Source organism: Haliotis asinina, chromosome 2, assembly GCF_037392515.1.
Source record: "Haliotis asinina isolate JCU_RB_2024 chromosome 2, JCU_Hal_asi_v2, whole genome shotgun sequence".
Classification (NCBI taxonomy): Eukaryota; Metazoa; Mollusca; class Gastropoda; order Lepetellida; family Haliotidae; genus Haliotis; species Haliotis asinina.
This window is the reverse complement of record NC_090281.1, coordinates 27,225,788-27,250,470: the sequence shown is the minus strand read 5'-3', so window position 1 is coordinate 27,250,470 and position 24,683 is coordinate 27,225,788. Positions and strand designations below refer to the sequence as shown.

At 39.7% G+C, this 24,683-nt stretch overlaps 2 protein-coding genes across 2 annotated transcripts; one reads left to right on the top strand and one right to left on the bottom strand.

The window, feature by feature from the left end:
* Positions 1-386: 386 nt before the first annotated feature.
* LOC137271693 (glutamate receptor ionotropic, kainate glr-3-like) lies at positions 387-9,428 on the top strand. The gene is made up of 9 exons (XM_067804115.1): positions 387-459; positions 1,767-1,948; positions 2,804-2,956; positions 3,551-3,712; positions 4,771-4,871; positions 5,421-5,508; positions 7,618-8,005; positions 8,830-9,047; positions 9,162-9,428. Exons 1-9 carry the CDS (start codon positions 387-389, stop codon positions 9,426-9,428), a joined length of 1,632 nt encoding a protein of 543 aa, XP_067660216.1.
* Positions 9,429-16,112: 6,684 nt separating this feature from the next.
* LOC137273507 (uncharacterized) lies at positions 16,113-24,569 on the bottom strand. The gene is made up of 3 exons (XM_067806225.1): positions 24,519-24,569; positions 18,110-18,206; positions 16,113-16,897 (listed from the first exon to the last, which is right to left on the bottom strand). The coding sequence occupies exons 2-3, from the start codon at positions 18,181-18,183 to the stop codon at positions 16,660-16,662; spliced, it is 312 nt and encodes a 103-aa protein (XP_067662326.1). The 5' UTR covers positions 18,184-18,206; positions 24,519-24,569; the 3' UTR covers positions 16,113-16,659.
* Between the last annotated feature and the right edge of the window lie 114 nt (positions 24,570-24,683).

The window sequence follows — 24,683 nt, the reverse complement described above, 5'->3', positions numbered from 1 at the left end:
CTGATTCGTATGTTGCCTTGCTTTCACATATTACATAATATGTAATATGTAAAGATCTTACGCTTTCAAGAGCAGCCCAAAGTCCCATGTCTTGTCGTGCGGATCAAATCACCTCACATCACATTAGAACAAAGTTGTGCTAAACAGCAGAGTTGCAGCAAGGGATCAAGTGGTTATGCCCTTTTCTAAAGTGGTGTGCATTCCACAAATAACAATTCACTTTTTGTATCATCTGAGTATAGCACTTATTATCAGCATTAGCAGTCTCTTTGTCTATCAGAGTTATAACAGCGAGACAAACACACGGTAATTTGTGTGATCTGCATACAAACTCCATACCCTCATCATCAGTTCATCATCATTGGTTTCAGTAACAACACAACGTCATGTTGATGGAACTTCTGCTATCGCTTACCTGGAAGTCTGTTCTAGTTTTGCATGAGAATCAGCATGACCTGTGTAAGTTCTACCTCTTCGCCATTTTTCAGGAATATGTTTCATGACAGTTTACAAGTGAGGAGGCATCTGGATGGATACAATATGTATATATGTAGAAGTAAAGGTTCTCTCTCTCGATAAATGATCGTAAAGAGCTTTAATGAAATTATTTTAAACATTTACATTCAGAAATTCAACATGTCATACCTTTACATTTACATTTTAGTGTGCCTTACCATAGTTACTTTACGTTCTTGAAAATAACTTCAGTGGTGAAGGTGAATCTTTTGCTAACGTTCACAAAGTACTCAGTACTCGGTCTACATTTAATGTTCTGCGAGTATCAGATATGTAGTATGATATACGAGGGGATGTGAAAAAGTAATGAGGCTAACTGTATTCTCCATGTCCAATGTTTGTAAAGTTGCCATTTTATTCTCAGGGGATCATTAGCAAAGCCAAATCCAAAGTTCCACATACGTGGTTAATGTGGTTCACGAGATATGAGTCATCACAACACACTGGGGTCTAGTATATGCGAAAAGATTGCAGCAAATGGTGTGTCCTCAGATAATATCATATTAAATATGTTTAGAATGGTCTTGGATGAATTCTAATCATAATCAACAGTCAAAGATTTAGAATGCTTGATTTAGATTTAGACAAGGGCAGTTTTCTAAAGACACACTCATTTTGATCTTTCAAAACCATTGTGTCCACATAAAGCTGGTACTGTTTTCAATATACTGGGAGATGACACATGTGTGACTATTTAGCACACTAGCACACTATTTAGCATTTACTTTGTACCCTTGGCATCAGGTAGTAGTGAAAACATTAGAATCAGCTATGTCCTCATGATTCGGGAAGAGAGCGGGTTATGTCTCCAAAACAGACTCTTTCAGTAAACCTGAAGGGGGAGTCACTTTAACAAACGACTGTAAGTTTAAATTGCCATTTCCTGCACATAAATATCTAAGTTTGATTTTTAGCGGACTTCTGCCAATACAAAACACATGGAATGTTTCTTGCATATTTTGTTTCCTGATGTCTGTGATGCATTTATTGCAGATTTTGCATTTTTATTGGCTACCAAGATAAAAGGTCAAACAAAACGGAGATCATGAGGCTGGAACATAACAAAACCAATTTACTTGATGTTGACAGATAAGCTGTTAAAAATAAAACATATGCATAATAACTGCGGTAGACATGACATTGTCCCGGTGAGGCTCACAACGTTTTGCCATCCCCTCGTGCATGTAAATCCAATATGCGATATGATATAAACTGACATGCAAACGCACTGTGTGTTTAAAACGTTTCAGATGCCAACTTCAGCTGTTCGTTGAAAGTATCTAGTATGTACTGTGTAGACTATGACATCAGCTCCTCCTCAAAGGGACACCTGAACAGAATGTTGAAAGATGTGGGCAAGGTGCTCCAGCCCCACCTCAACGTGCTGCTCCTCTGTGACGTAACAACTACTGTTTCAGTTTTACGGCAAATGGTACGTCAAACAATGTATACTTAATCACCAAGAAAATATTCCAAAACACATCTTTCCGGTTTGAAAAGAACGACATCCAGTACAACGCGAGTTAATATCTTCTGATATTTATCAAGTTAATGATATGTGTAAATCATATCATGAGTAACTTCGGCCTGTCCTCTCTATCTTGTCTAGTATTCATTTATGTTTACATTGAAAAATGCAGGAAGCAAATCCTGTATTCTGAACAAGTCAAAGGTCTTTCATGTCATATAACTGGGTATAAAATCTGCTGATATTTAATAAGTTATGATGTAGGAACATATTCTCATGAACAGCTGTTCGATGATGTTTATACTTGGAAAATATACGAAGAACATCCCGTGCGCTGTTTTACACTCCATGAAAACCACAAATGTGATGTGACTATCGCTGTATTTGGTCACTTTTATATACTGAATATAAACGTTAGCATCAATCGTAATTATCTAGGGAAACAGAAATCATTCCATGCGGCGTGGAAGAATAGTAGAAATCATATGTTTTCAAGGATCACTGAAAATCTGTTTGTCCTGCCATACACACAATTTCAATAAAAATATATATATAGATATGTCAGATAAAACGTTTCAGCCATATTTGTGACCAGTGCCCTGGCCGCCATACGTACCTTCCTTCGTGTGAGCCAATTTAACGGACAATGAGAGTATAGTCAAATATTATGGAAATAAATAAAGAACATCCTAGTTCTTGAGTTCACGAATACGTCAGTCTTTCATGAATATTTTTTACTTACTTGCGAATATTTCACCGGGGTATCCTTTGAAAACATGAAAACATATCAAAGTCATGCCAGCTACTTTCCAACACCAGTCTCGATTCTGCGGTACAAGATCCAATTCCTCGGTCGACTTGTGTCACGTGGCAAGGGTTTTGGTTGTCGGGACATCGGATGACTTACCTGTACTACAGGAGAGCAGCATCCAGGTGGAGAATGTGGCGTTGGTTGAACGGTCTACTACACAGGTAAGCTATAGTTTAGGTGACAGAGTATGAATTCCTTACCTTACGTTAAGTTCTTAACTGCTGGAAAGTTGTAAAGGATGTAGAAACTCCAATAGCATTGCAAAACTGGTGATCTTTTTTGACATTACAGTCTACAGAGCCTGTGAGCTATTGTTTCAGTAACAGATTATAATTGCTTGTCGGATGGATACCTTAAAGTGTTACATGCTGGAAAGTAGTAGAGAATGTGGAACCAGGAAACTGACTGCAGAACTTGTGATTATTTCGGTCGAAAGACGGCATAATGGCTTTCTGTTTAAGTTGACCAATATTTCTGTAACTAGAATCGTATGTCAACATTTAACTCTCTTTGAGATTAACAAAGTGTGCACGCCCAGATGACCCCAACTTTGCTGGTGCTGCTTGATTGTGGTAGACTCGCTATTTTAATAAAAATGGATGGACACATCGAAATGTATTGACTTTCAACTGTGTATATATTCAAAACAAGATACCATGTCAGATGGTTGGGGTGTTGTTCAGTCGCTTCTGGTTTAAAATGACCTGAATGTCCTCATCAAAGCTCATGCTGAATGTATGTGTGTTTGATTTCAGGGAAATGGTACAAAGACGAGGATTTGGACACTTATGTTTCACCAAACTGGGCGCTTTTTCACGGACGTTCCTTTTTGCAGTGGAGCAGTAACAAATCCTACAGACGTCTTCCCCAATATCAAGTCTGGTTACAATGGACGCCAACTCACTGTCGTTATGAAGGTAGTCAATATTACATACGTCTACGGTCTAAGCAAACATTAACTGGATATTTGTAATTTTCATAGCATTTTTCATCTAGGGTCCATGCAGGTAGCAAAGGTATTGTAAGTCCCCATGGGCCCTGGTATGGTGGTCTACCCTCAGTTGTTAGCGGTCTATTGTCATTCATATTGTAGCGTCATCTGTAGTTAATCTAATTTAGATTTAATTACTGTTTTTAAATATATATCTGTCATAATCTAGTTGTTTTACTGTCCTTCGTAGACAGATTATTTACCATTCACTATTATGTATAATATTAATGGTTCTCATCACAATATGGCTGAAATATTGCCTATGTGAGATGAAATATCAACTCACTCACTCACTCACTCACTCACTCACTCATAGCAATTTTCACTGAAGGCAAACAATCCGAAAGAGCAGATGTTGACATGTCTCATCCAATCTGTCGATATCGCCATTTGTTGCCTCTCCTGTTTAAATAATTGACGGTAATGTGGTGCGGGGTACTGTGTTGTGTGGTATTTCTGTATGACCACAGGTAAGAACAGCTTGGTGAGTGGTACAGCGCGTTAATGGTGCATGGTGTATTAACGAAACATTATTCTGAAGCAGCAGTTTATTTTCGGTTGACATTAGTGAGCAGAATGTGTAACCTGTGGGACAGGACGTGTACTTAGACCTTCATACTGCGAACCGATGAGACGGACGTGGAATTCATCTTCAGCAATATCCCTATCACACATTTTGCAGGATCTGTTCTCAGCAGCATGACACATTCTTTTAAAACACATTAAATCATAATTACCAGTTCTAAACTGCGATAACGATTCCTTACATTTACGACTGTTAAATACTTTACACACATTTTAGGGGTGATGTTCGTCAGAAACATATCAGTAAATATGGCACTCATACTTTTGCAATATGCTTAGAACTGAGGTGTCCAATATCCAGTGAAACATGTCAAGGTGGGGAGTTTATCATGCTCAGAACCCTTTTTGGGACAGGTTAGAAATAATTTGTCACAATATGAGCACCATATTTACTTACAGGAAAACCACTTAGGATATGGCTTTGTGACAGTGAATAAGCGGAGGGTGTTTGCATATCCTTTCCATCTAATGAACCTCCTGTCACAAGCAATGAACTTCAGGTGAGATGCGCAAAGCACGTGGTGCACACAAGGTTTAGGGGTAGAAAAACCACTGGCAAGAAGGAAAATCGATATTGTCCTTTATGTTATGAAATCCATTTTACACTGATATGTCCTTGATACCATGAATTAAGACAGAAATACATACCATACCATTTTCTTGCAAAACCTATATATATAACGAATAAGTAATAACGAAAACATCCTTGTGCAGTTGTCTTTGTATGTAAAATATGCATTAGCGAAAAGAGATCTTCTTATACATCGAATTGTATATCCTTAGCAATAAAGATGTAAACATTGCTTTCAGCAACAATGGAGTGGAAATTTACATTGCAGCATGTTTCTATTCCAGTACCTGTCCATCACTTCATAAATACCACTCAAAATTCAAGACATTCACTCATGAACCCCTTCATCATACTATGGAAACAGCTTCACAAAAACACCACCGCATCTACTCTTACATGTTTTAAGGACTTAACAGTAACGTATTTCATTGCGAAGGATATAAGGCGCGTATGATAACAACATGGTTTTACTGAAAAGTTACAGAGTGATACCACCAAGGGAAGATGAGTGGGGCAGGAATATCAACGGTTCATGGACTGGAGTGTTCGGAATGCTTCAGAGAAGGGTAAGTAGCGGCATTTGGTTAATTGTCCATGAACAGGAGTGATCGGGATGGTGCAGGGAAGGGTAAGCAGAGACATTTGATTAATGATACATGGGCTGGAGCGTTCAGCATGCTTCAGAGAAGGGTAAGTAGAGGCATTTGATTAATTGTCCATGAACAGGAGTGTTCGGGGTGCTTCAGAGAAGGGTAAGCAGAGTCATTTGATTAATGATACATGGACTGGAACGTTTGGGATGCTTCAGATATGGGTAAGCAGAGACATTTGATTAATGATACATGGATTGGAGCCTTTTTGGATGCTTCAGAGAAGGGTAAGTAGAGGCATTTGATTATTTGTCCATGAACAGGAGTGTTAGGGGTGCTTCAGAGAAGGGTACACAGAGACATTTGATTAATGATACATGGACTGAAGTGTTCGGGGTGCTTCAGAGAAGGGTAAGCAGAGACATTTGATTAATTGTCCATGTCGGGATGCTTCAAGGAAGGGTACGCAGAGGCATTTGATTAATGATACATGGACTGGAGTGATCGGGATGCTTCGGAGATGGGTAAGTAGAGGCATTTGAGGGGTTAGCTTTAGAGAACGGTAGCAAAAGCACTTGTCAAAGTTTGCAAGGACACTGGTGCTCAGGATGCCTCAGACAAGAGTAAGGACTAACTATTGATAAATTGTCCATGGGGAGGAGCGTTCGGGATGCTTTGGGGAAGGGTAGTAATCTCACTTATGTAATGATGCATGGGCTGGGATGTTCAGGAAGCTTCAGTGAATTATTGTACGTGATACTTGATCCAAGGTTCGTGCGTGCGTGCGTGCGTGCGAGAGAGAGAGAGGTTGCGAAGGAAGTAGATGTGGCTCATGAATAGTGTTATATGCACAGCGTTTGGAATTTTTCAGAAAATATTTTTGCAAACGGGTGTTATCCTTATTTGATTGCCATTCTCAAGCTAATGTTTAAAATTGTCCTCCTTAGATTATGAAAAGGGCATTTCTCTTTTATTCGTAAAGACATTTATTGCTATTGACTTCTGAAATAAATTACTGGTCTAGCGTTATACCACACACTTCTAAATAACAGAGACTGTGTTTGCCCTGATAATTATGGCAATGTCCCATGCCGCTATAAGATATTTATTACTTTTTAACTTTTCGGTCACATGCAAGATGCCTGAAATTACTGGTCTCTGTATTATCAGCAAAGTAGGCTGTCCACTTAACTGAAGGCATTGGCTGCAATGTGTTGTTAGATATCGCGTTTACGTAAGTTTGAACAGTGGTCAAAGCGTTGTGGTGACCTTGAAAATAACGTCAAATTCATCCACATCCACTGGGGTCTGCATAACACAGTGGCAATGTCAGTGACAGTGGGTCCAACTGGTTATGAAATATCGCGTTAACAAGAGTTTGAAAAACGGTCAAAGTTTCGAGGTGACTTTCAACACAAGGTCAAAATCACCCAAATCATTTCTGTGTCTGGGTAAACCCCCGAAGGTATACTGTCACCAAATTCGAAGATACTGTGCTCAACATGAGTAGTCGAATGGTCGTTGTGACTTTGGAAATACGGCCAAAGTCACCCAAATCAACTGTAGTGAGTGAGTTAATATTTACCGTCACATCGCCAAAATTGCAACCATATCGAGACGAGAACAAACCACTTAATAAAATGAAAACATCTGGAAGAGTAAAACCTGTCGACAATACACAGTACAAATACTACACTATCACAGATATATTAGCATGTAAAACTAAAACACTGCAATGAGAGAAGGTAATACAATATAAAACATGGGTTATAAATCACCAACACACCAACTAGGGACCAAATCAACTGGAGTCTGCGGAATCACACAGTGTAGCCTGTCACCAAATTTGAAGACTCTGGGTACAAAAGTACATGAGACATTGAGTTAACAAGAATTGGAACCGACGTAGGGACGCACGGACACCGTTGAATATACAGTCATCCGTTCCGCGTTGCAGTAGGGGGAGAGGGAGGGGGGAAATGTGCTTGATTGTACTTCACATGTTGGCTATAATAATGCTCGGCATGTTTAAGGCTAGCACTTACGGTTGATGCATGTCACAGTACATATATTTGTTTGTTGCAGGAGGCAGACCTGGCAGCGGATACGCTAGCCATGCACTCTGATCGCCTTGCCGTGTCCGATAACATTCTGCCTTCAGTTGGTGTAAGCGGTCCAATTATTCTGTACAAGAAAGAGGATGCCGTTGAAGAAGATAATCTGTTGATCTGTCTAAGACCGTTCCAAACGTTTGTCTACAGTATGTTTGGTCTGTCGCTGATTGCATATGTAAGCCTGGTGTCCTTTGTACGACTAATTCATAATAAAGACTTATTTATACCGCATGTGGGGGCTGAAGGAAAGGATACTGATAGAAATATGGACTCCGACAACAACTGTTCAACCGCCACCAGAGTAATCCAGACTACGACAGCAGCAGCATTTGCTATCTATGGAGCTGCTGTGAAGCAAGGTGAGAAAGATTACGTCTAAAAACTAAAACTTCCCCAAACCTTGTTCTCTATGTTTACAAATAATGATCTGTCTGAGTTAGACGAGTCGACGTAGAAACTTGAACCCTGCGAATTCCTTCTTCGGTGATTACTTTTGCTGTTGTGTTGACGCTCGTATTCCTCGAAATATTTACGTAGGTCCATCCAAGTTGGACACATCTGCATATCACTGAGTAATTTTGTTCAAAGCATTTTCCCGGTATTTTGAAGTAATATCTGTAAATCATTGAAGGCTGAAGCTGCCAAAACGAATGGCTTTCTACATTTGTTAATTTCAGATTTTATTTCAACCTGTACACCTGATGTGTCTAAATAGCGAGGACTCTTGAATAATTTATTGCATATTCTCATTGAATGACACATAATTAATGTATATTGTTTAATGTATTCGGCTGGGTGAATCCCCTTTCAAGATGAAAACCATTGTCCTAAGGAAGACTTTTGTACCTGACTACCAGTCCCCGAAAGGATTGTAGGACTTTCAGGTTCATAGAAGACTCACACACACACATGTCACAGTTGTCCTAGGTACAGCAGTTCACCCAGGAAGTCCAGAAACGTAATGGGTTCCGATACCGCTTTGCCCCGATTGTGTTGCCTGGCTTTTCAGCACTACACCCATTCTCAGAGGGACCACAAATAAAATGATGAACCTGCTTAACTTCCGGATTTCCTTCCACAGTGTGAAGGCGTGTTTTGGTATAACTGTAACAGTAGTATACTCAGTTCACTCATTCACTCATGAATGTCGTATAAATCTTGTTTGTGTAATATGTTTGAACAGGCTCAACCATTACATCATCATCTGACTCGGAGCGGATCCTGGTCGCGGGATGGTGGATGTTCACAACCATTTTTTCAGCTGTCTACTGTGGGACAATCATGGCTATATTTGCTGTAAAATCAGAAAAGCCTCCATTTTCAAACATGGCAGAGTTAGCAGCTAGAGAAGACTACAAAATAGGCTACGATGCCTCAAGCATCATTGGAAATCTGTTTCAGGTACGGTGAATTACAACTTTTGGAAAGAAAAGTACATTAAACAATGAAGTTGTAATTTATTTCTTGCACCAAAATGACACATCATCAAGAAAATCTTTTTTCTGTGAATTTCAGAATACTGGAAGATCAGATGTCATGGCAATCAAACAAAGAGTTCAAGAATTATCCTCCAGAGACCCTGATGTAATCACCAGCAACATGACCAAGCACCTGCAAAACGTTAGGGGGGGAAAATATGCATTTATAGCAAGCAAACAGCTTGCAGTGTTAGTGAGTGCAGATTGTAGACTTACAGCGATTGATGCGAAATTAATCCGGGGTTTATCAGCTTTCCATCTTCCAAGGCAGTCCCCCTTCAGACAAGAATTCCAAGAAAGGTAAGACCCTGAAGATGTGTTTAATTTGTGAAAAGGCTCGATTCTAGCTTGACTGGTGCCCATTTCACCATATTGAAGTTTTGTTCGGGTATGTGAATGAGTTTGGTATTACTAAGCATTATTGGTAGCATTATCAAATTTATGAGACACATTTAGACACCTAGCTAGCTTGTTGCGCTGAGTAGCTGGCACGTTAGAGTTCTCCTGCTTCTGAAACTTGTACAGTCTATACACACTCAACTTGTGTGAATTTTTGCATACAAATGCACAGCAGACTTCAGAATATCTCTACATGACTTTATGACTGGAAATGCGGTCAACTCTGGAAAAATCATTCGAGATCTATCGGATTTGATTGATTGTGCGGTGTGTACAAATGACAATTCTGATATGTTGACCGGCCAAGAGGTGGGGAGCAGAATGTCAGAAGCAGATGGAGACACAGACACAATCTCGGCAGCAGTTCAGTGCATACCCCAGCTGGCCTGGTCCTGAGGCCACTCTGGATCTATGATGTGACAGATGTCCCGCTTTCGAATACAATATCCATCTCCTTGTACTTCTGGTGTTGTCTCTTAGTTTCTTACAACATTGACACTAGTGTCCTTTGATCCTCCCATCTGGAATAAGATGTTTCTTCATGGCAAAAAAAAAATACAATGACGTTCTGCAAGACCTCTTTGACAAACATGCAACATAGTCAAGTGACCGAATACCAGCTGGAGGACAGATGAGGTTAGACGGGCGAAGCACGCACACAGAAGAGCTGAACGTCTGTGTCCACAGACAGATATTTCAGGTATCCAGGAATAAAATCCACACACTTAGGCAGAATGCTATGAACAACAAAGGCAAACATCTCGTCGGCCATAACATAATGGAGGTATGTCAGTCAGCCTTCAAGACCAAATATACTGCTGAGAGAGCACTCACCAGAATCCAAAAAGACATCCTCACAAGCATGATACTATTTGTGCTCCTCGATTTGCAGCAGTCTTTAATACAGTCGACCATTAAATACTCCTCAGTAGACTGGAAAACGCAATGGAAATAAGTGGATTGGCTTTAGACTGGTTTACGCCATACCTGTCGGACAGAGTGGTGAGGGTATCAGTAGATGGTTCAACATCCAAGAAACATCACTTAGAATGTGGCGTGCCTCAAAGATCAATACCAGTGTTGTTCTCACGGTACATCTCGCCAAATGGAGGCATCATTATATAGCAAGGCCTACGTTTCCATTGATACGCCAATGAAAGTGCTGTACCTACCTCTAGTGATCGAAACATGCCTGGTACTATTGGGGACGCGGACATACACCCTACCAACAGGGTGAAGAATCTCTGAGTCAGGTTTATCGAGACTATGTCACCAGACCAGCATGCTCTGATCACATGCATGACAGCAAACACCTATCTGAGGAACATAGGGAAGATCCGACGCTACCTTGACACCGATGCGTCAAAACTAAAAGTCCACTGATACGTAACATCAAAGCTGAACTACTGCAACTTGTTACTGTATGGAGTCGGAAATATCACTTTCAGAATGTGCAAAATAGATAGACAAGAGTGATCTTCAGGACCCAAAGGACCACATCACACCTGTTCTCAATCAACTTCATTGGCTACATGTTGAAGAAAGGATAGAGTTTAAGACTCTTGTTCTGACATATGCCACGGCTTGCGCCGCTGTGTCAGCGGAGAACAGGAACTGCGTTTCTGTGCCCACCATGTCACTGCGACGCTGACTTCATCTAGAACTGTAGTAGAATGGCCTGAGCACGTTACTTTTATATTTTTGAATGTTCCATTCACAGCTGTTAGTTTAATATTGTAACTACAGATGCTTACCTGTTTAGCTTTTCCCTGCCAATGATCCCTACATCGGTCAAGGCAGGGTATTTCACCATTGTCTGAGTTGTTTCAAATATCAAAGGACAAAGTGCAATACATTATCGTAACACTGAAGACTAAACATTGAAATGTGCCAAGTTCAGTGGTACTAATCTTCCAAATAATGTCACACACAAATGCACCAGTGGCAATTCATTCACAGAGGCCAATGAAATCACCTGGAAAGTTAACGAAAGCATTAAAACTTCTTCTCCTTCACCGACCATTTCAGCTGTTGTTTCCCTCAAAACTGAAATGACTTCATCACTGCCAATGCAGCGGTCAGGACAATCCCACGGCTCACGTCATGATTGACTACCCAATATAATACAGTGGAGTTGTAGAGAACGTTGGAACATTTTAATGATCGTATGTTTATCAACCAAGGTTTTAAACCATCAGGAGCCTGTCTGCAGGAAATTTGCCTCAAAGACACATGTAAATTTCACTTAATAAATTAAAGATATTAGGATTCATACCATCGATTTTTTTTCTCCTCAAAGGGATAAATTCAATACAAATTGCAAAACTGTGAATTTGAGTGATCAGTTATTTAAAAGAGAGTTGTTCCTACCACAGCTTTGCACTGGACCGCAAAAAAGTCACCCTCCTTTTTGAAATTGGTTTAATTCAAACATAGGTACATAACATAATAATTGACGGAAGGATTTCAGCATTAACACGTTTGATTATCAATTCTTCAAGGCGAAAGGAGGCGCTGCAGTGCGATCCTAAAGTCAATAAAGTGTGTGACCTCCTTGAGCGTAGACAACAGCGTCTGTACCTGGAGTGGATGAGATGGTTGATGAATGCCATAGTAACTTGCACCCAGACTCATGAAACTCGTCCCACGAGTGTTTTATCGGGTTTAAGTCGGGCAGTACATTGAGGAGTTTGTACTCCATGTTGACTGAGAAAGTCTATAGTTTCTCTGGCGGTATGGACGTGCGTGTTTCCTGCTGGAAGACATAGTTTACAACTACCAAAATTTGGCATAACGAAGGGTCTCACTGTAGCGGGCAGATGTTACACCATTTGCTCTACTTAGAGCAACATCCTTGAATCATAGGGACTTTTTTGTGATTGAGTGCAACAGCACCGCACGCCATTATGCCTGGTCTCTTTCCAAGGACACGATCATCTGCAAAACGCTCTCGCGTAATCGCCACACTCTCACTCTGCCATCAGCCGTCGAGATGCAGTACCGACAATCGTCGGAGAAGTCACACCATTTGCTCTACTTAGAGCAACATCCTTGAATCATAGGGACTTTTTTGTGATTGAGTGCAACAGCACCGCACGTCATTATGCCTGGTCTCTTTCTAGGACACGATCATCTGCAAAACGCTCTCGCGTAATCGCCACACTCTCACTCTGCCATCAGCCGTCGAGATGCAGTACCGACAATCGTCGGAGAAGTTCGCCACTCCCAGTGACGCCAATTTCGATGATAGGGGCTCACGGAGGACGAACACAACGATGTCGAACAGTGACGATCAGACCTCGCTAAGGTCGGCGACATCTGACGTTTTTCTGTCTCAAATGCCTCCACACTGTGTCGGTGCTGGTTGGTCTCTGGTAATTGTCAGTATTTGCCCGTGCAGTTTCCATAGTCCAAGGAAAACGATTTTGCAGGTGATGACGGACAATGTGCCAAAGTTGCATCAACGCTGTTACAGGCGATCCTTCATTGTGAGGCCGGGCGGCTATGCTTCGGGCTGCTTGGACTTGTTCCTACAGGTGGTATATTGCTCGAACATGAACAGGAAAATTATTAGCAACATGTCTTGCAGTCTGACCAGTATTCAGTCTTCGTAAAGCTTAGTCCCTCCGTCCCCTTGATGATCGTGGCATGTCGCTACTGTCGAACAGTGAATGATTCGGTGCATGTTCGTCAGCTCTTCTTATATGGATGACACCTCGGGACTACTTTAGTACGTGTGTTTTGACGACATGTCTTTTTGTATCAAATACAGAAATCTGAAAACAAACTTTCTTTAACATTGGCTACCCACTGGGTCTAGTAGACATATAAAAAGCGAAAAAAAATTAAATTAAGATGTTCGGTATTTTTGCAAAACTTTTGTAAGTTTTGATTGTTGACAAAACTTGCGTTCAAGAGCCAGCATCTAAATGGAGAACAGTGCGAGCTGAAAGCAGAAATATTGTCCCAGTATGGTGTCTTATCTTTGGTTGCTGGCGATTTATAGGAAGATTTTATTTTGTGTTGTTGAAGAAGATTGATTTAGAGTTTTGAAATTATCACAATTATTATAATCTGACACTTATGGTTGTACTGTCTTACGAGGACAGGATTTAAGAAAAAACATGTTTATTCTTGTTGTATTACCTTGTCGTGACAATATGGCTGCAATATTTCAGTTCACTCTCTGGTGTTATGACATATGGGATAAAAATCTTCATAGTTTTATGGGGAAGCAACTTCAATCGTACTTTGGTATGCTAAAATGGGTTTTTTTAAATTCTAATGCTTGTCTGTAGAAAATGCTAACCCTTGAAATAATATGTATGTTCTTGTGTTCATCAGTATGTACCGTCTCAGCGAAAGTGGCATCCAGCAGCGCACCTATCAAGAAAGGTTTCAGTCCACTCTAGATGCCAAATGTCAGGTAGAAGACTACCCAAAAGCCGTGTCACTCGTCAATATCCAAGGCATCTTCTTTCCTGTGGCATTAGGATTGACATGTGGTTCCATAGTGCTGGTGGCAGAGATAGTTTGGCACAAAGGAAAACACAAACGTCAAACAACCACAAGTTCATCTGGAGGGATCTGCTTGTTTTCAAAGGATCTGAAGGTGAAGGAGAAGATGGCAAATTAGTCACAGTGCAATTTTTGTTTTCGTATTGACATACCCATTGTACTCTTCGAGCGTCAGTCTAAGAATAAAGAAGGTATGGTTGCCGAAAGTATTTAGACAAATATATGTAACGATTGTTTTTAATAATTCTGAAAGGAAATGTGTATGGTTTTGTTGAATGTAAAGCTAGTGTTCTTATCCGAAGCGGGTTTATTGTGTGTGTGTGTTTTGTTGTTGTTGTTTTTGTTTTGTTTTGTTTGGTTTGTTTTTTTTTTCTTTTTTTCTTTTTTCTTTTTTTTCGGGTTGGGGGTGGTTGTTTGGTTGTTTTTTTGTTGGTGTTTTTCTGGAGCTAGCAGCAGTCGCCTTTGACATTTGGATCTTACGTGAAAGGTACTTTAACAAGTCATATTCAGAAGTCAGTCAAAACGATACACGTTAATCAAATGACTTTTGAAGCTCTTCGTATTAGAGTCGTGCTTTTGCTCTTTAGTGATGTAACATACTTCCTCTCACGTACAATAACAACACGTGAAAGAGACCCAAGTTTAGATTCCGACATCAGCAAAGAGATATGTACAGTGGGTACCCATGGTGACAGCTGCTTCTTGCCTAAACGTCCAAAATGAAGCTTTGTTTGATATATATCATTGTTGTTTCTGTTATATGTAAAGTTCAAATTAATCTGTTTAGTCAGAAATTAAATTCGCAATATAGCTTTAATTAATCACCCCTGTTTGAAATCTTCTCCAAGCCACGCGTATATAAGATTGTACACGCATGTGCCCATTCCGGAAATAGTGTAAAATGTTGATATATGTTAATTACCATTTATTGTCAGTCGTGAAACCTCATTTGTGAAACCTTTGCAAATATGCCTTCTTTCTGTCCGTTAAAGACCTTGAAAACCAACGACAATCTGACCGGGAATTAGTGACGTTTTGGACAATTGTAACATAAAGTAAGCGTGATACATATGAGTCAAGCATATAAAATATACAGCTGTGTCAAGAAAGTCAGACTATAGACCAGTCGTAGACAGATCTATACCAACATCCTGGTGGCTACGCTTCCTGCTTAATTCTTCAGCGGGAGGAATGCTACGACATTGGTCACTAGTGACTATACCTTATGACTGCCCCCATAAATAAAAGAAGTCAGCCATACTGCTGGAGAAACATGTCATTCTTGTACATACTAACCCAGATTGCACATACGTGACAATTGCAGGAGGTCCATACTTTTACATTGTTGTCACACCCGACAGGGTATCATCATTATCTGTACTAGTAATACTAGTAAGTTTTATACACAGATAACTATTGAATATATCTCTAGTCCTAGACCAGGAAATAGATAAACAACGGTATCATAAAAGGCCCTCTGAAGAAGCTGCATGGTATCTATCGTGAGAGAAGAAATAAACAAGGTATTGGAGGTGAAGGATCCTCACCTTTAAAAACTCTTCATGTGTTTAATCAGAGCAGTAGTTGTTTCACCAAGTATGGCTTTGATGAAAACAAATTTACCAACTGTAAGGAATCTTTACAATGGAATGCATGGACATTTACCATGGCTTCGATATAGTTTGCTCCCTACATTTCTGATCTATGTAACACAAATGCATGTAAATTATACAATTCTGTGAAGGAAGGACATTGAAATAAACTAGAATAAAACAGTATTTCAAACCAGCAGAAGTATTAATCGTTTCAGTACCCTCAGAATTAGTTCTACTACAGGTTGCAACAGATTCATATGCGCTTCGTGAAATTATTATATATTTTGCCATGGTATTCTTTGGTATGCAAAATACCAATTTCTTTCAGACAACAAAACCAATTCTCGAAGTCGATGAAAAGCGCAATACAATCGTCATTTAGGTCTACATAGGTATTTTGGGGGGGTTCAGATACTACCCCAGACTTGTATTTTGGGGGTTCAGACACAGAGAGATAATCATACCAATATTTCATATTGATGGACATTGAACATTATTATAAAGAACTACATTTATACATGTATATCTGTCAAATATGCCATTTGACAAGTAAGAGTAAATTTTAAGATACGGGGTGTGTGTGTGTGTGTGTGTGTGGGGGGGGGGGAGGGATGCCGTCATACCCATCTGACTTAATTCATTTCCCCTCATTTACAGATTGCATTACCTCTTCAGTAATTTGAGTTAACAACATACATGTCTTATAAGAGAATGAAATATATGCTCAGTCGTCACGGAGATGACTTAAGACGAAACCATTACTTTTCATGTCATTTCTACCATTCACACGGGGAAATATTTTAATAATTGCTGATTTCCACAATACTATATACTGTAGACTAATTGCTGTTTTGCTTTCATTATCCTTTGTAGCATTGGCTAAATTGGCGACATTTTTGAAAATTGTGTTTTGTATTCTAATAACATTCAAGGTGAAAATCACATTTAAACTTCAGAACTTAAATGTTCAGTTCAAACAATTGTTTTACAATGAAACATGTTAATGACTCAGAATTTCAATCCTCAACACTGCTGGCCCGTGCTTGCACTTCTGTTAACGTTTGACACGTTGACATAGGTCATCGGACGCAGGTCTTCCATGTTGGTGTAGCTAGGTGTGGAGTTAAATTTCAGCTCCGTGTACATGTCACCTGCAGCAATTGGCGCGTCTCTGTCAGGCAAGGCGTAAATGCTCATGGGGGTTGAGGGAACATCGGCAGCTTGCTCTGCAGGCTTCTTAATTGGTATCGTCGTCCTGCGGCTACAAGTATAAACAGATAAACACTTTTAAATCTACTACAGCTTGTCCTACCGCTAGCACAGACTCGTCCTGACATTAATCTGAAAAAAATATATAAAGGACATTATTCAAGATCGCAATTTATATGATCTGCATTGTTTCATACCTTCGACTTGTTTAACTGTTCCAGCTGAGATACTGAGATATATTCTTACCATTTTGACGTATCTATGTAAATGTATACTCAAAGAACACGTGCATGGGTATCGTCTGGACGGACTAAGGAAATTCTATGACACGAGGCCGGCCTGCGGCTGCTGTTACAGCATGACATACCTGGCCCTGTCTCTGTGTACTCAAAATCAATTTTTCATGTTTTAGTTATCTTAAAATTGAGGTTCTTCCAGTGTCATGACAGTATACAATGACACCCAGTGAGGGCTTCTTCAAATAGATATATGACCTGATTGTGTACCATTGCCCATACAATCAACCGCTAGTCAACCACTGGCTGACTTTGTCTCATACAGATTCACTTTCAGCATACATCTGTGCACATGACGTTAACAATTGCGATCATTTCAAGATTCTGGAATATGGTCCTCAAGATAGAACATACAAATTCTAGCTCTTGTTTTAGTTGAGTACCATCCGAGAATTGAACCCACACCCTCAGAGTACTGGAGCATCTACCTGGCGAATTCTGAATAAAGTAAAGATGTCACCTCCTCTGGAAGTAGGTACTCTCCAGCATGCATGAAGGCAGGTTATACTGTTACTGATGTACCGTTAACAATTGGGATTTTGTCTGATCGTTTACTGGGAAGCAAGAGGCACCAGACACAATCAGTGAACTTACCCTAAACGGCATGTGCTAAACACGTTCCGTTGTGATTTGCAGTGATTTCACGAGCCGACCAGTGGAAGCATCCACATTCCTGTTATCTAGAACTTAACACCTTGCTAGTCGTGCTAAATGTTTGCATATCAACTGACATCTGATGGGATAAATAATCACCCGGCCAACTTTCGAGTATTCATTTTGTTAGCTGTCTTACAGACTTTAATCACAGTGAAGTTGATATCAACAGCCCTTTACAAACGTCACATGTGATTCAAATGAATAAAAAGAAATTTTAAAGACGTCACATATGGTTCTATTGAGCTATCAACTGAATGTTATAGTCCATCCAAGAATTAAGAATTACTAACTATACGCACACAAATACTTACATGTGGCATACATATGCAATAAAGGCAACCAAGAGAGCCACGATGACAATCCCACACGCCACACCCATGATCATTGTAGTGTTGACAGAAATATCATCTAAAAGTTTGAAACGATACAATATATTAAGTACGAACGACTTCAATATTTCTGAAGAACGTACACATTAAGGGAAACAGACATGTCAAGGGAGACAGACATGTCACTTTGTCCCTGCTTCGAACGTTTCGCAGTAACCACATCTTTTAAAGACATCTTCAGTGTAACACGTTCATGTTGCTCTTGCTGTAATATTAGAAATGGCCCTTTTATGGCTCATTCCCTCTTACCCAATTTGCTGGGGCGATTAGAAGAGATTACCAGTTACGGGTCAGTGGTTATGTAGGGTGGCTTTGTACCCCCGATATAACTTCACCCAGCACTTCAATGACTGCCAATCAGAGCAAACCATGCCAACGACAAGTATCTAAAGAATTGAGATTTACCTGTTTCTCCACTTTACTGTGGCAAACACCCGTTTCATTCCCACTGGACGCGGCGGTCAATATATGGCGTACAGGGACTGAACGTTCCGTGTCCAGACCAGACGAAACAAGTGGAAGTGTTGTGAAAACTTAATGAGTGAGTGAGTTAACATTTAACGTCACATCGGCAGTATCTCAGCCATATCGTGACGAGAACATTTAATTCTGAAATGAAATATATGCCTATTATAAAACCTGTCAACGAAGGACAGTAAAACAACTAGAATATCACAGAGTAGAATATAAAACTAGTAACTATACCTAAAACAATTTATCTACAGAGGACAATACAATATAAAAATGGGCTATAGATTGCTAATAACTGAAGGTAGATCACCATACTAGGGACCATGGGGACTTACAGTACCTTTGCTACCTGCATGGACCCTAGCTAGATTCACATCATCCCCTCAGGCGTCAGCAATTCGGGAAATCTAGCCATTCAGTAAAACGACACTTATTCTACGATTAAAAACATGGAAAGTTTGAATTTACTTTGAATGTTTGTGGACTTACGTACCCTCTCCGGAGAACAATAGTTTTACACTACTTCAACCCCCTTTGAGGATACAGCCACTAACAAGCACAGTTACCAATTTAAACTTCCGATAATAAAAAAATATATATTTAGAATTCATTTAATAAATCTAATTCTTTTAAAAATCCAAAAATTAAATGAGAACTGATATTAGTAAAAAGATTTCCCTTAAAGGTAAATAGGTATCCCTTTTGATGGAATATTCCACACAGTCAAGCAAAACATGTGACCGTGATTCTTTCATCACAAGGGATACAAAATGGAGGATCCTCACCTTTTAAAAGGTATTTATGCGTATATCTGGTGTGACCAATACGACATCGTCGCATAATGACCTCTTCAAATCTGGATTGACAGCCCAAGTAGGTGTAGCCAATATACGGTTTTATTTCATGTGATTTATTTATACCTACTTGGGTGTCCCACTTCTTTTGCATCAGATCTGGTATATAAGCTCTAATGTTCGCTTTGTAATCTGAGTATGGAATAAGAAGTGGTGTCACAGATTTGTTGAGTGCTGCCTTGGCAGCAAGATCGGCCATTGTGTTCCCTGAAATGCCTACATGGCTGGGTAACTACATGGAAGACTTTTTGCTATATAAATCCTCATAAAGAGGATTGGAGACACAGTTATATGCAGGGTTAGATTCGTTCGAGTATAGTTTTGTGATATATTGTAAAGATAATTTGATACGGCGTTGTGCAAGAGATGATTAATCGGCCTCAACGTAAAGACTGTCAATAGGTGAAGTTCTGAAGGACCCAAGACAGAGTCTTAGACCTTGATGGTGGACAGAATCAAGAAGTGTAAGATTGCTTTTGCAGGCTCCACCATAGACAATGGAGCCATAATCAAGTTTAGAACGAACGAGTGATCGATATAGATGGAGAAGGGTAGCTTGATCCCCTCCCCATTTTGAATTTGAAACAACTTTCAACAAGTCAAGTGCTTTCAGACATTTAGTTTTAAGTGATTTAATATGTAGTAAAACAGTTAAATGTGAATCAAAGATTAGACCCAAAAATTTGGCTTGCTTCACAACTTTAATGGGCGTCCCATCTAGAGACAGTTCAGGGTCTTTATGTGGTTTGTATTTACGACAAAAATGTATGCAGTTAGTTTTCGATTTGGAAAATTTAAAGCCGTTTTCAAGACACCATTTATTAATCTTGTTTAAACACAACTGCAATTGCCGTTCAATGGTATGCATATTTTTACCACGACAAGAAATATTAAAATCATCCACAAATAACGATTCATCAATTGAATCGTTTAAAACTTTAGATAAACTGTTGATCTTGATGTTAAAAAGAGTGACAGACAAAATACTGCCTTGTGGAACCCCCTGATCCTGATTGTAATGATCAGACAGGATAGAACCCACACGGACCTGGAATTGTCTGTTATTTAAAAACTTGGCTATAAATTCAGGCAAACGGCCTCGCAACCCGAAGTCATGTAAATCTCTTAAAATGCCACATTTCCAAATAGTGTCATATGCTTTTTCAAGATCAAAAAAGATAGACACAGCGTGTTGGTTGTAAATTAGTGAGTTTTTAACAAATGATTCTAAACGCACTAAGTGATCGACAGTATTTCTGTTTTTACGGAAACCACATCGTATATCTGTGATAAGGTTATTTGTTTCCAAGTACCAAACAAGTCGATTATTTATCATGCGTTCCATGGTCTTGCAAACACAGCTAGTTAATGAAATCGGACGATAATTGGATGGATCGGTATGATCACGTCCAGGTTTAGGTATTGGTACTTCTATGGCGTCACGCCATGAAGGAGGAAAGTTACCCGATGTCCAAACATCATCAAAAATATTTAGGAGACTTTCCAGACAGCATTCTTGTAAATGTTTCAGGAGTTGATAATGTGTGTTGTCAGCTCCTGTAGCAGTGTCATGAGCTTGATCAAGAGCAGTATGGAGTTCATGAAATAGAAAACGTTTCATTACAATCTTCCCCATTATCAGAATTGAAATTAATAGTTTTCTTTTCTTCTTGTTTTTGATAGTGCTGAAATTTAGGTATATAATTAGAAGAGGAAGAATGTTTAGCAAGGGTTTCACCTAGTTTATCAGCAATATCTGATTTCTCAGTAAACAGTTGATCTCCATGTTTAAGATGATGGACAGTAGATTTAGTACCTTTACCTTTGATTTTCTGGACCATGTTCCATACCTTGGACATGGGTGTCCGAGAATTTATTTTGGATACATAATTTTGCCAAGATTGGCGTTTGTTCTGTTTAAAAGTACGCCGTGCTTTAGCATTTAAAATTTTAAATTTATTTAAATTATGCACCATAGAATGGCGACGGAAATAATATTCTGCCTTCTTCCTTGCCTTCCTAGCTTGTTTGCACTCATCGTTGAACCATGGTTTTCTTATGTGTGGAACTACAGAGGAATTTGGTATACACTCATCAGCTATGGAGTTCAGTTCATCAGAAAAGCATTTAATAGCATCTGGAACGTCAATAAAACGTTCAGGTTTAAGCTTTTCAGCACACGGTGTTTCATATAAAGCCCAGTTAGCGTTTTTAAAATTGCGCCTTGATGATGGAGGAACATCAGATGGAGTTACAGCTTTTAATACAGTAGGAAAATGGTCACTTCCACAGAGGTCATCGTGGACTGACCATTCGAATTCATTTAGTAGTTCTGAATTTGTGAGTGACAAGTCGAGAGCAGAATAGGTCCCCGTACCAGGGTGTAAATGTGTGTTGGAACCATCATTATAAATACATAAATCATTGTCAGAACAAAAGTCCTCCAATAATTTACCTTTAGTGTTTGTAGTTACACTACCCCAGAGTGGGTTGTGTCCATTTAAATCTCCCATTATAATACAGGGCTTCGGGAGTTGGTCATATAGAGCTTGAAGATCAGTTTTGGCAAACGTCGAAGATGGCGAAATATAAAGAGAGCATAGCGTGAACGCTACATGTAAAGTAATTCTCACTGCAACAGCCTGCATATTAGTATTAAGTAAAACAGGGCTTTGAATAACGTTTTGTCTGACTAGAATGGATGATCCGCCAGTGGCCTTATCACCCGGAGGTGAAAAACAATGATATGCATTAAAATGACGAAGGTCAAATATATCTGTTTGTTTTAAATATGTCTCTTGGAGACATAACGCTGAAGGTGTAAAATCTTGGACTAATAGCTGTAATTCATGTAAATTAGTCCTCAATCCTCTGCAGTTCCACTGTACAATATTATTGGAATAAACTATCTTTTGGGGGGATTTATTGGGGATCTACCCCGCACTCTTTTGGAGGGCGACAAGCTATGTGCCCTAGAATGGACGTTTTCAGAAACGTCCATGTCCTGTAGAGACCCATATTTGTTAAACAATTGTATTTTGTTCTGTGACCCTTTAGGAGCTCTGCCACTTAGTTTTTTCATAGGATCTGGCATTTTAGGTTTAGTTTTAACAGCTTCTGAAGATTTTGGAGTTGATTGAGAAGACTCATGATCAGAGGATGCTACTGATTGGATTTGAGACGAAAGTGACTCTGGCGTTTGAGTAGATATTGCAGGTGAAAAACTCAGAGGAGCTTCTGATGTTATTAAAGTCAGTTTGACAGCTTGCGGTTGATTTTGTACTTGCTTCCGACGATGTTTTAGTAATGGAAGCATAGCTTTCTTTAGGTTCAGAACTTTGGACCAGTTTTTTTTGCATCTGCAAAACTAATGTTTCGGGTGAATTTTACTTTGTTGATCTCCATGTGATACTTCCAGACAGGACATTCTTTGGAAAACGATGAATGGGCACCAGTGCAGTTCGTACATTTCTTAACGTTACTGTCACAATCTTCTGTTGTATGTGTCTTTTCACCACAGTGAGCACAAACAACAGACAATGTGCAGTTATTAACCCCATGGCCGAACTTTTGGCATTTGAAGCATCGAAGAGGGTTTGGAATGTACATTTCAACGTTGATGTTACAGTATCCTGCTTTCAGTGATTTTGGAACATTTGGAGAAGAGAAAGAGAACAGATGTGTATTTGTGTTTACATTGGCATCATTTCTACGGGTTGCAAAACGTTTGACATAGAGGACACCTTGATCCTTCATCTCTGAGGCGATGTCAAGTTCTGACATGTCAGCAAACAAACGTTCACGGTCCCTGACAATTCCTTTGCTCGTGTTAAGTGTTTTGTGAGCCGAGATCGTAACTGGAATACCGACAAAAGATTTAGTACTCATAAGATTGGTGGCTTGCTGTCTTTTTGCACACTCAACCAGAAGGGCACCGGAACGTAATCGCCTAATGTTTTTAACATCACCAGCGATGCCTTGTATACCTTTAGCTACGGCAAAAGGATTCAACTTTAAAGGGGTCTTGTCAATAGTCTCAACAACAAGAAAACGTGGCCAGTGGCCAGCCATGTTTAGTTAGTTAGATTTCATCATCTGAGCTCCCCACCCACCACGGAGTATCACAAGGACAATGCTGAATGCAAGTGGGTCTCCGACTTGCAGCACCAAGGATACTCAGATGATATACTCTAGCGGAAGAATTAAAAATAACTAATCCACCAGATTGGCCCATGAGCCATCGCCTTCTGGCATAAGACTCTAGGCAAAGTTCATACGATCATAATTCAGAATAAAAAAAGTTACAAATCAACAGTAGTGCCAATTTCAAAACAATTCCAAATATCAAAATTGTGCAATGACACAGACACAGTCCATGCACAGGGCTTGGCATGACCAGCCGATTGGTTGAATCGGGCCCATTCAACCACCCGTCTAGGTGAAGTAAGGGCCGAAGTGGTGTGTTGGCAGTTAAAAGCCCATCTGCCCTCAACCACCAGGATCCCGTCCTCCACCGACACGGGACGCAACCCACGGCAAACAGGTTGCCCAATTTGGTCGCCTCTTACGACAAGCAATGGGGTGCTGTGGACACATTCTGTCCCGGGTCCACACGGGAGTGTGAAAACTTAAGCACAGCAATAAATGGATTCACGTGTGTCAAATGATCATAGATCAATGGCATACATTTGAAGAAATAACGGCGATTTTGACGCACCTGTTTCCTTTTTAACACGTACATTTAAAAACATATGATGTATGCATTTTTTCTGATAAAGGTGAGATCAGACTTTCGGATATCCATATTATTGTTGATGTGCTTAAAGCCTTGTTTACATGCCCCCGGGATTATATTTTACCCCCGGATGGTAAAAATATCAAATTTAGGCGGGTTTTAATAGTGGAAATTCTACCGTCTCCTTCAAAACATGTTATCTGAGTGAGAAAGAAGAGCATTGAGAAATATCGAGAATGGTTGGACACTGGACAAGAAGAGAAGTATTTACCTTGGAAGAGAGCACCAGTATTTAACTTGATGCCGCTTCTGTCAGGTGTATTGGTCTCTGGAACAATTTATTGACAAGATTCAGAATTGAAAGTAAACGAACCAGTATGTTTATTCGAATTCAGAGAGAAGATTCAGTTATATTTTTAGTTAAACATATTCGCAT

Coding starts and splice junctions, on each gene's coding strand:
- LOC137271693 (XM_067804115.1), top strand. CDS start 387: ATGTTGATGGAACTTCTGCTATCGCTTACCTGGAAGTCTGTTCTAGTT. Junction 460..1,766: donor TGAGAATCAGCATGACCTGT/GTAAGTTCTACC, acceptor AAAACGTTTCAG/ATGCCAACTTCAGCTGTTCG. Junction 3,713..4,770: donor AACTCACTGTCGTTATGAAG/GTAGTCAATATT, acceptor ATTTACTTACAG/GAAAACCACTTAGGATATGG.
- LOC137273507 (XM_067806225.1), bottom strand. CDS start 18,183: ATGATCATGGGTGTGGCGTGTGGGATTGTCATCGTGGCTCTCTTGGTT. Junction 16,898..18,109: donor ATTGCATATGTATGCCACAT/GTAAGTATTTGT, acceptor TTATACTTGTAG/CCGCAGGACGACGATACCAA.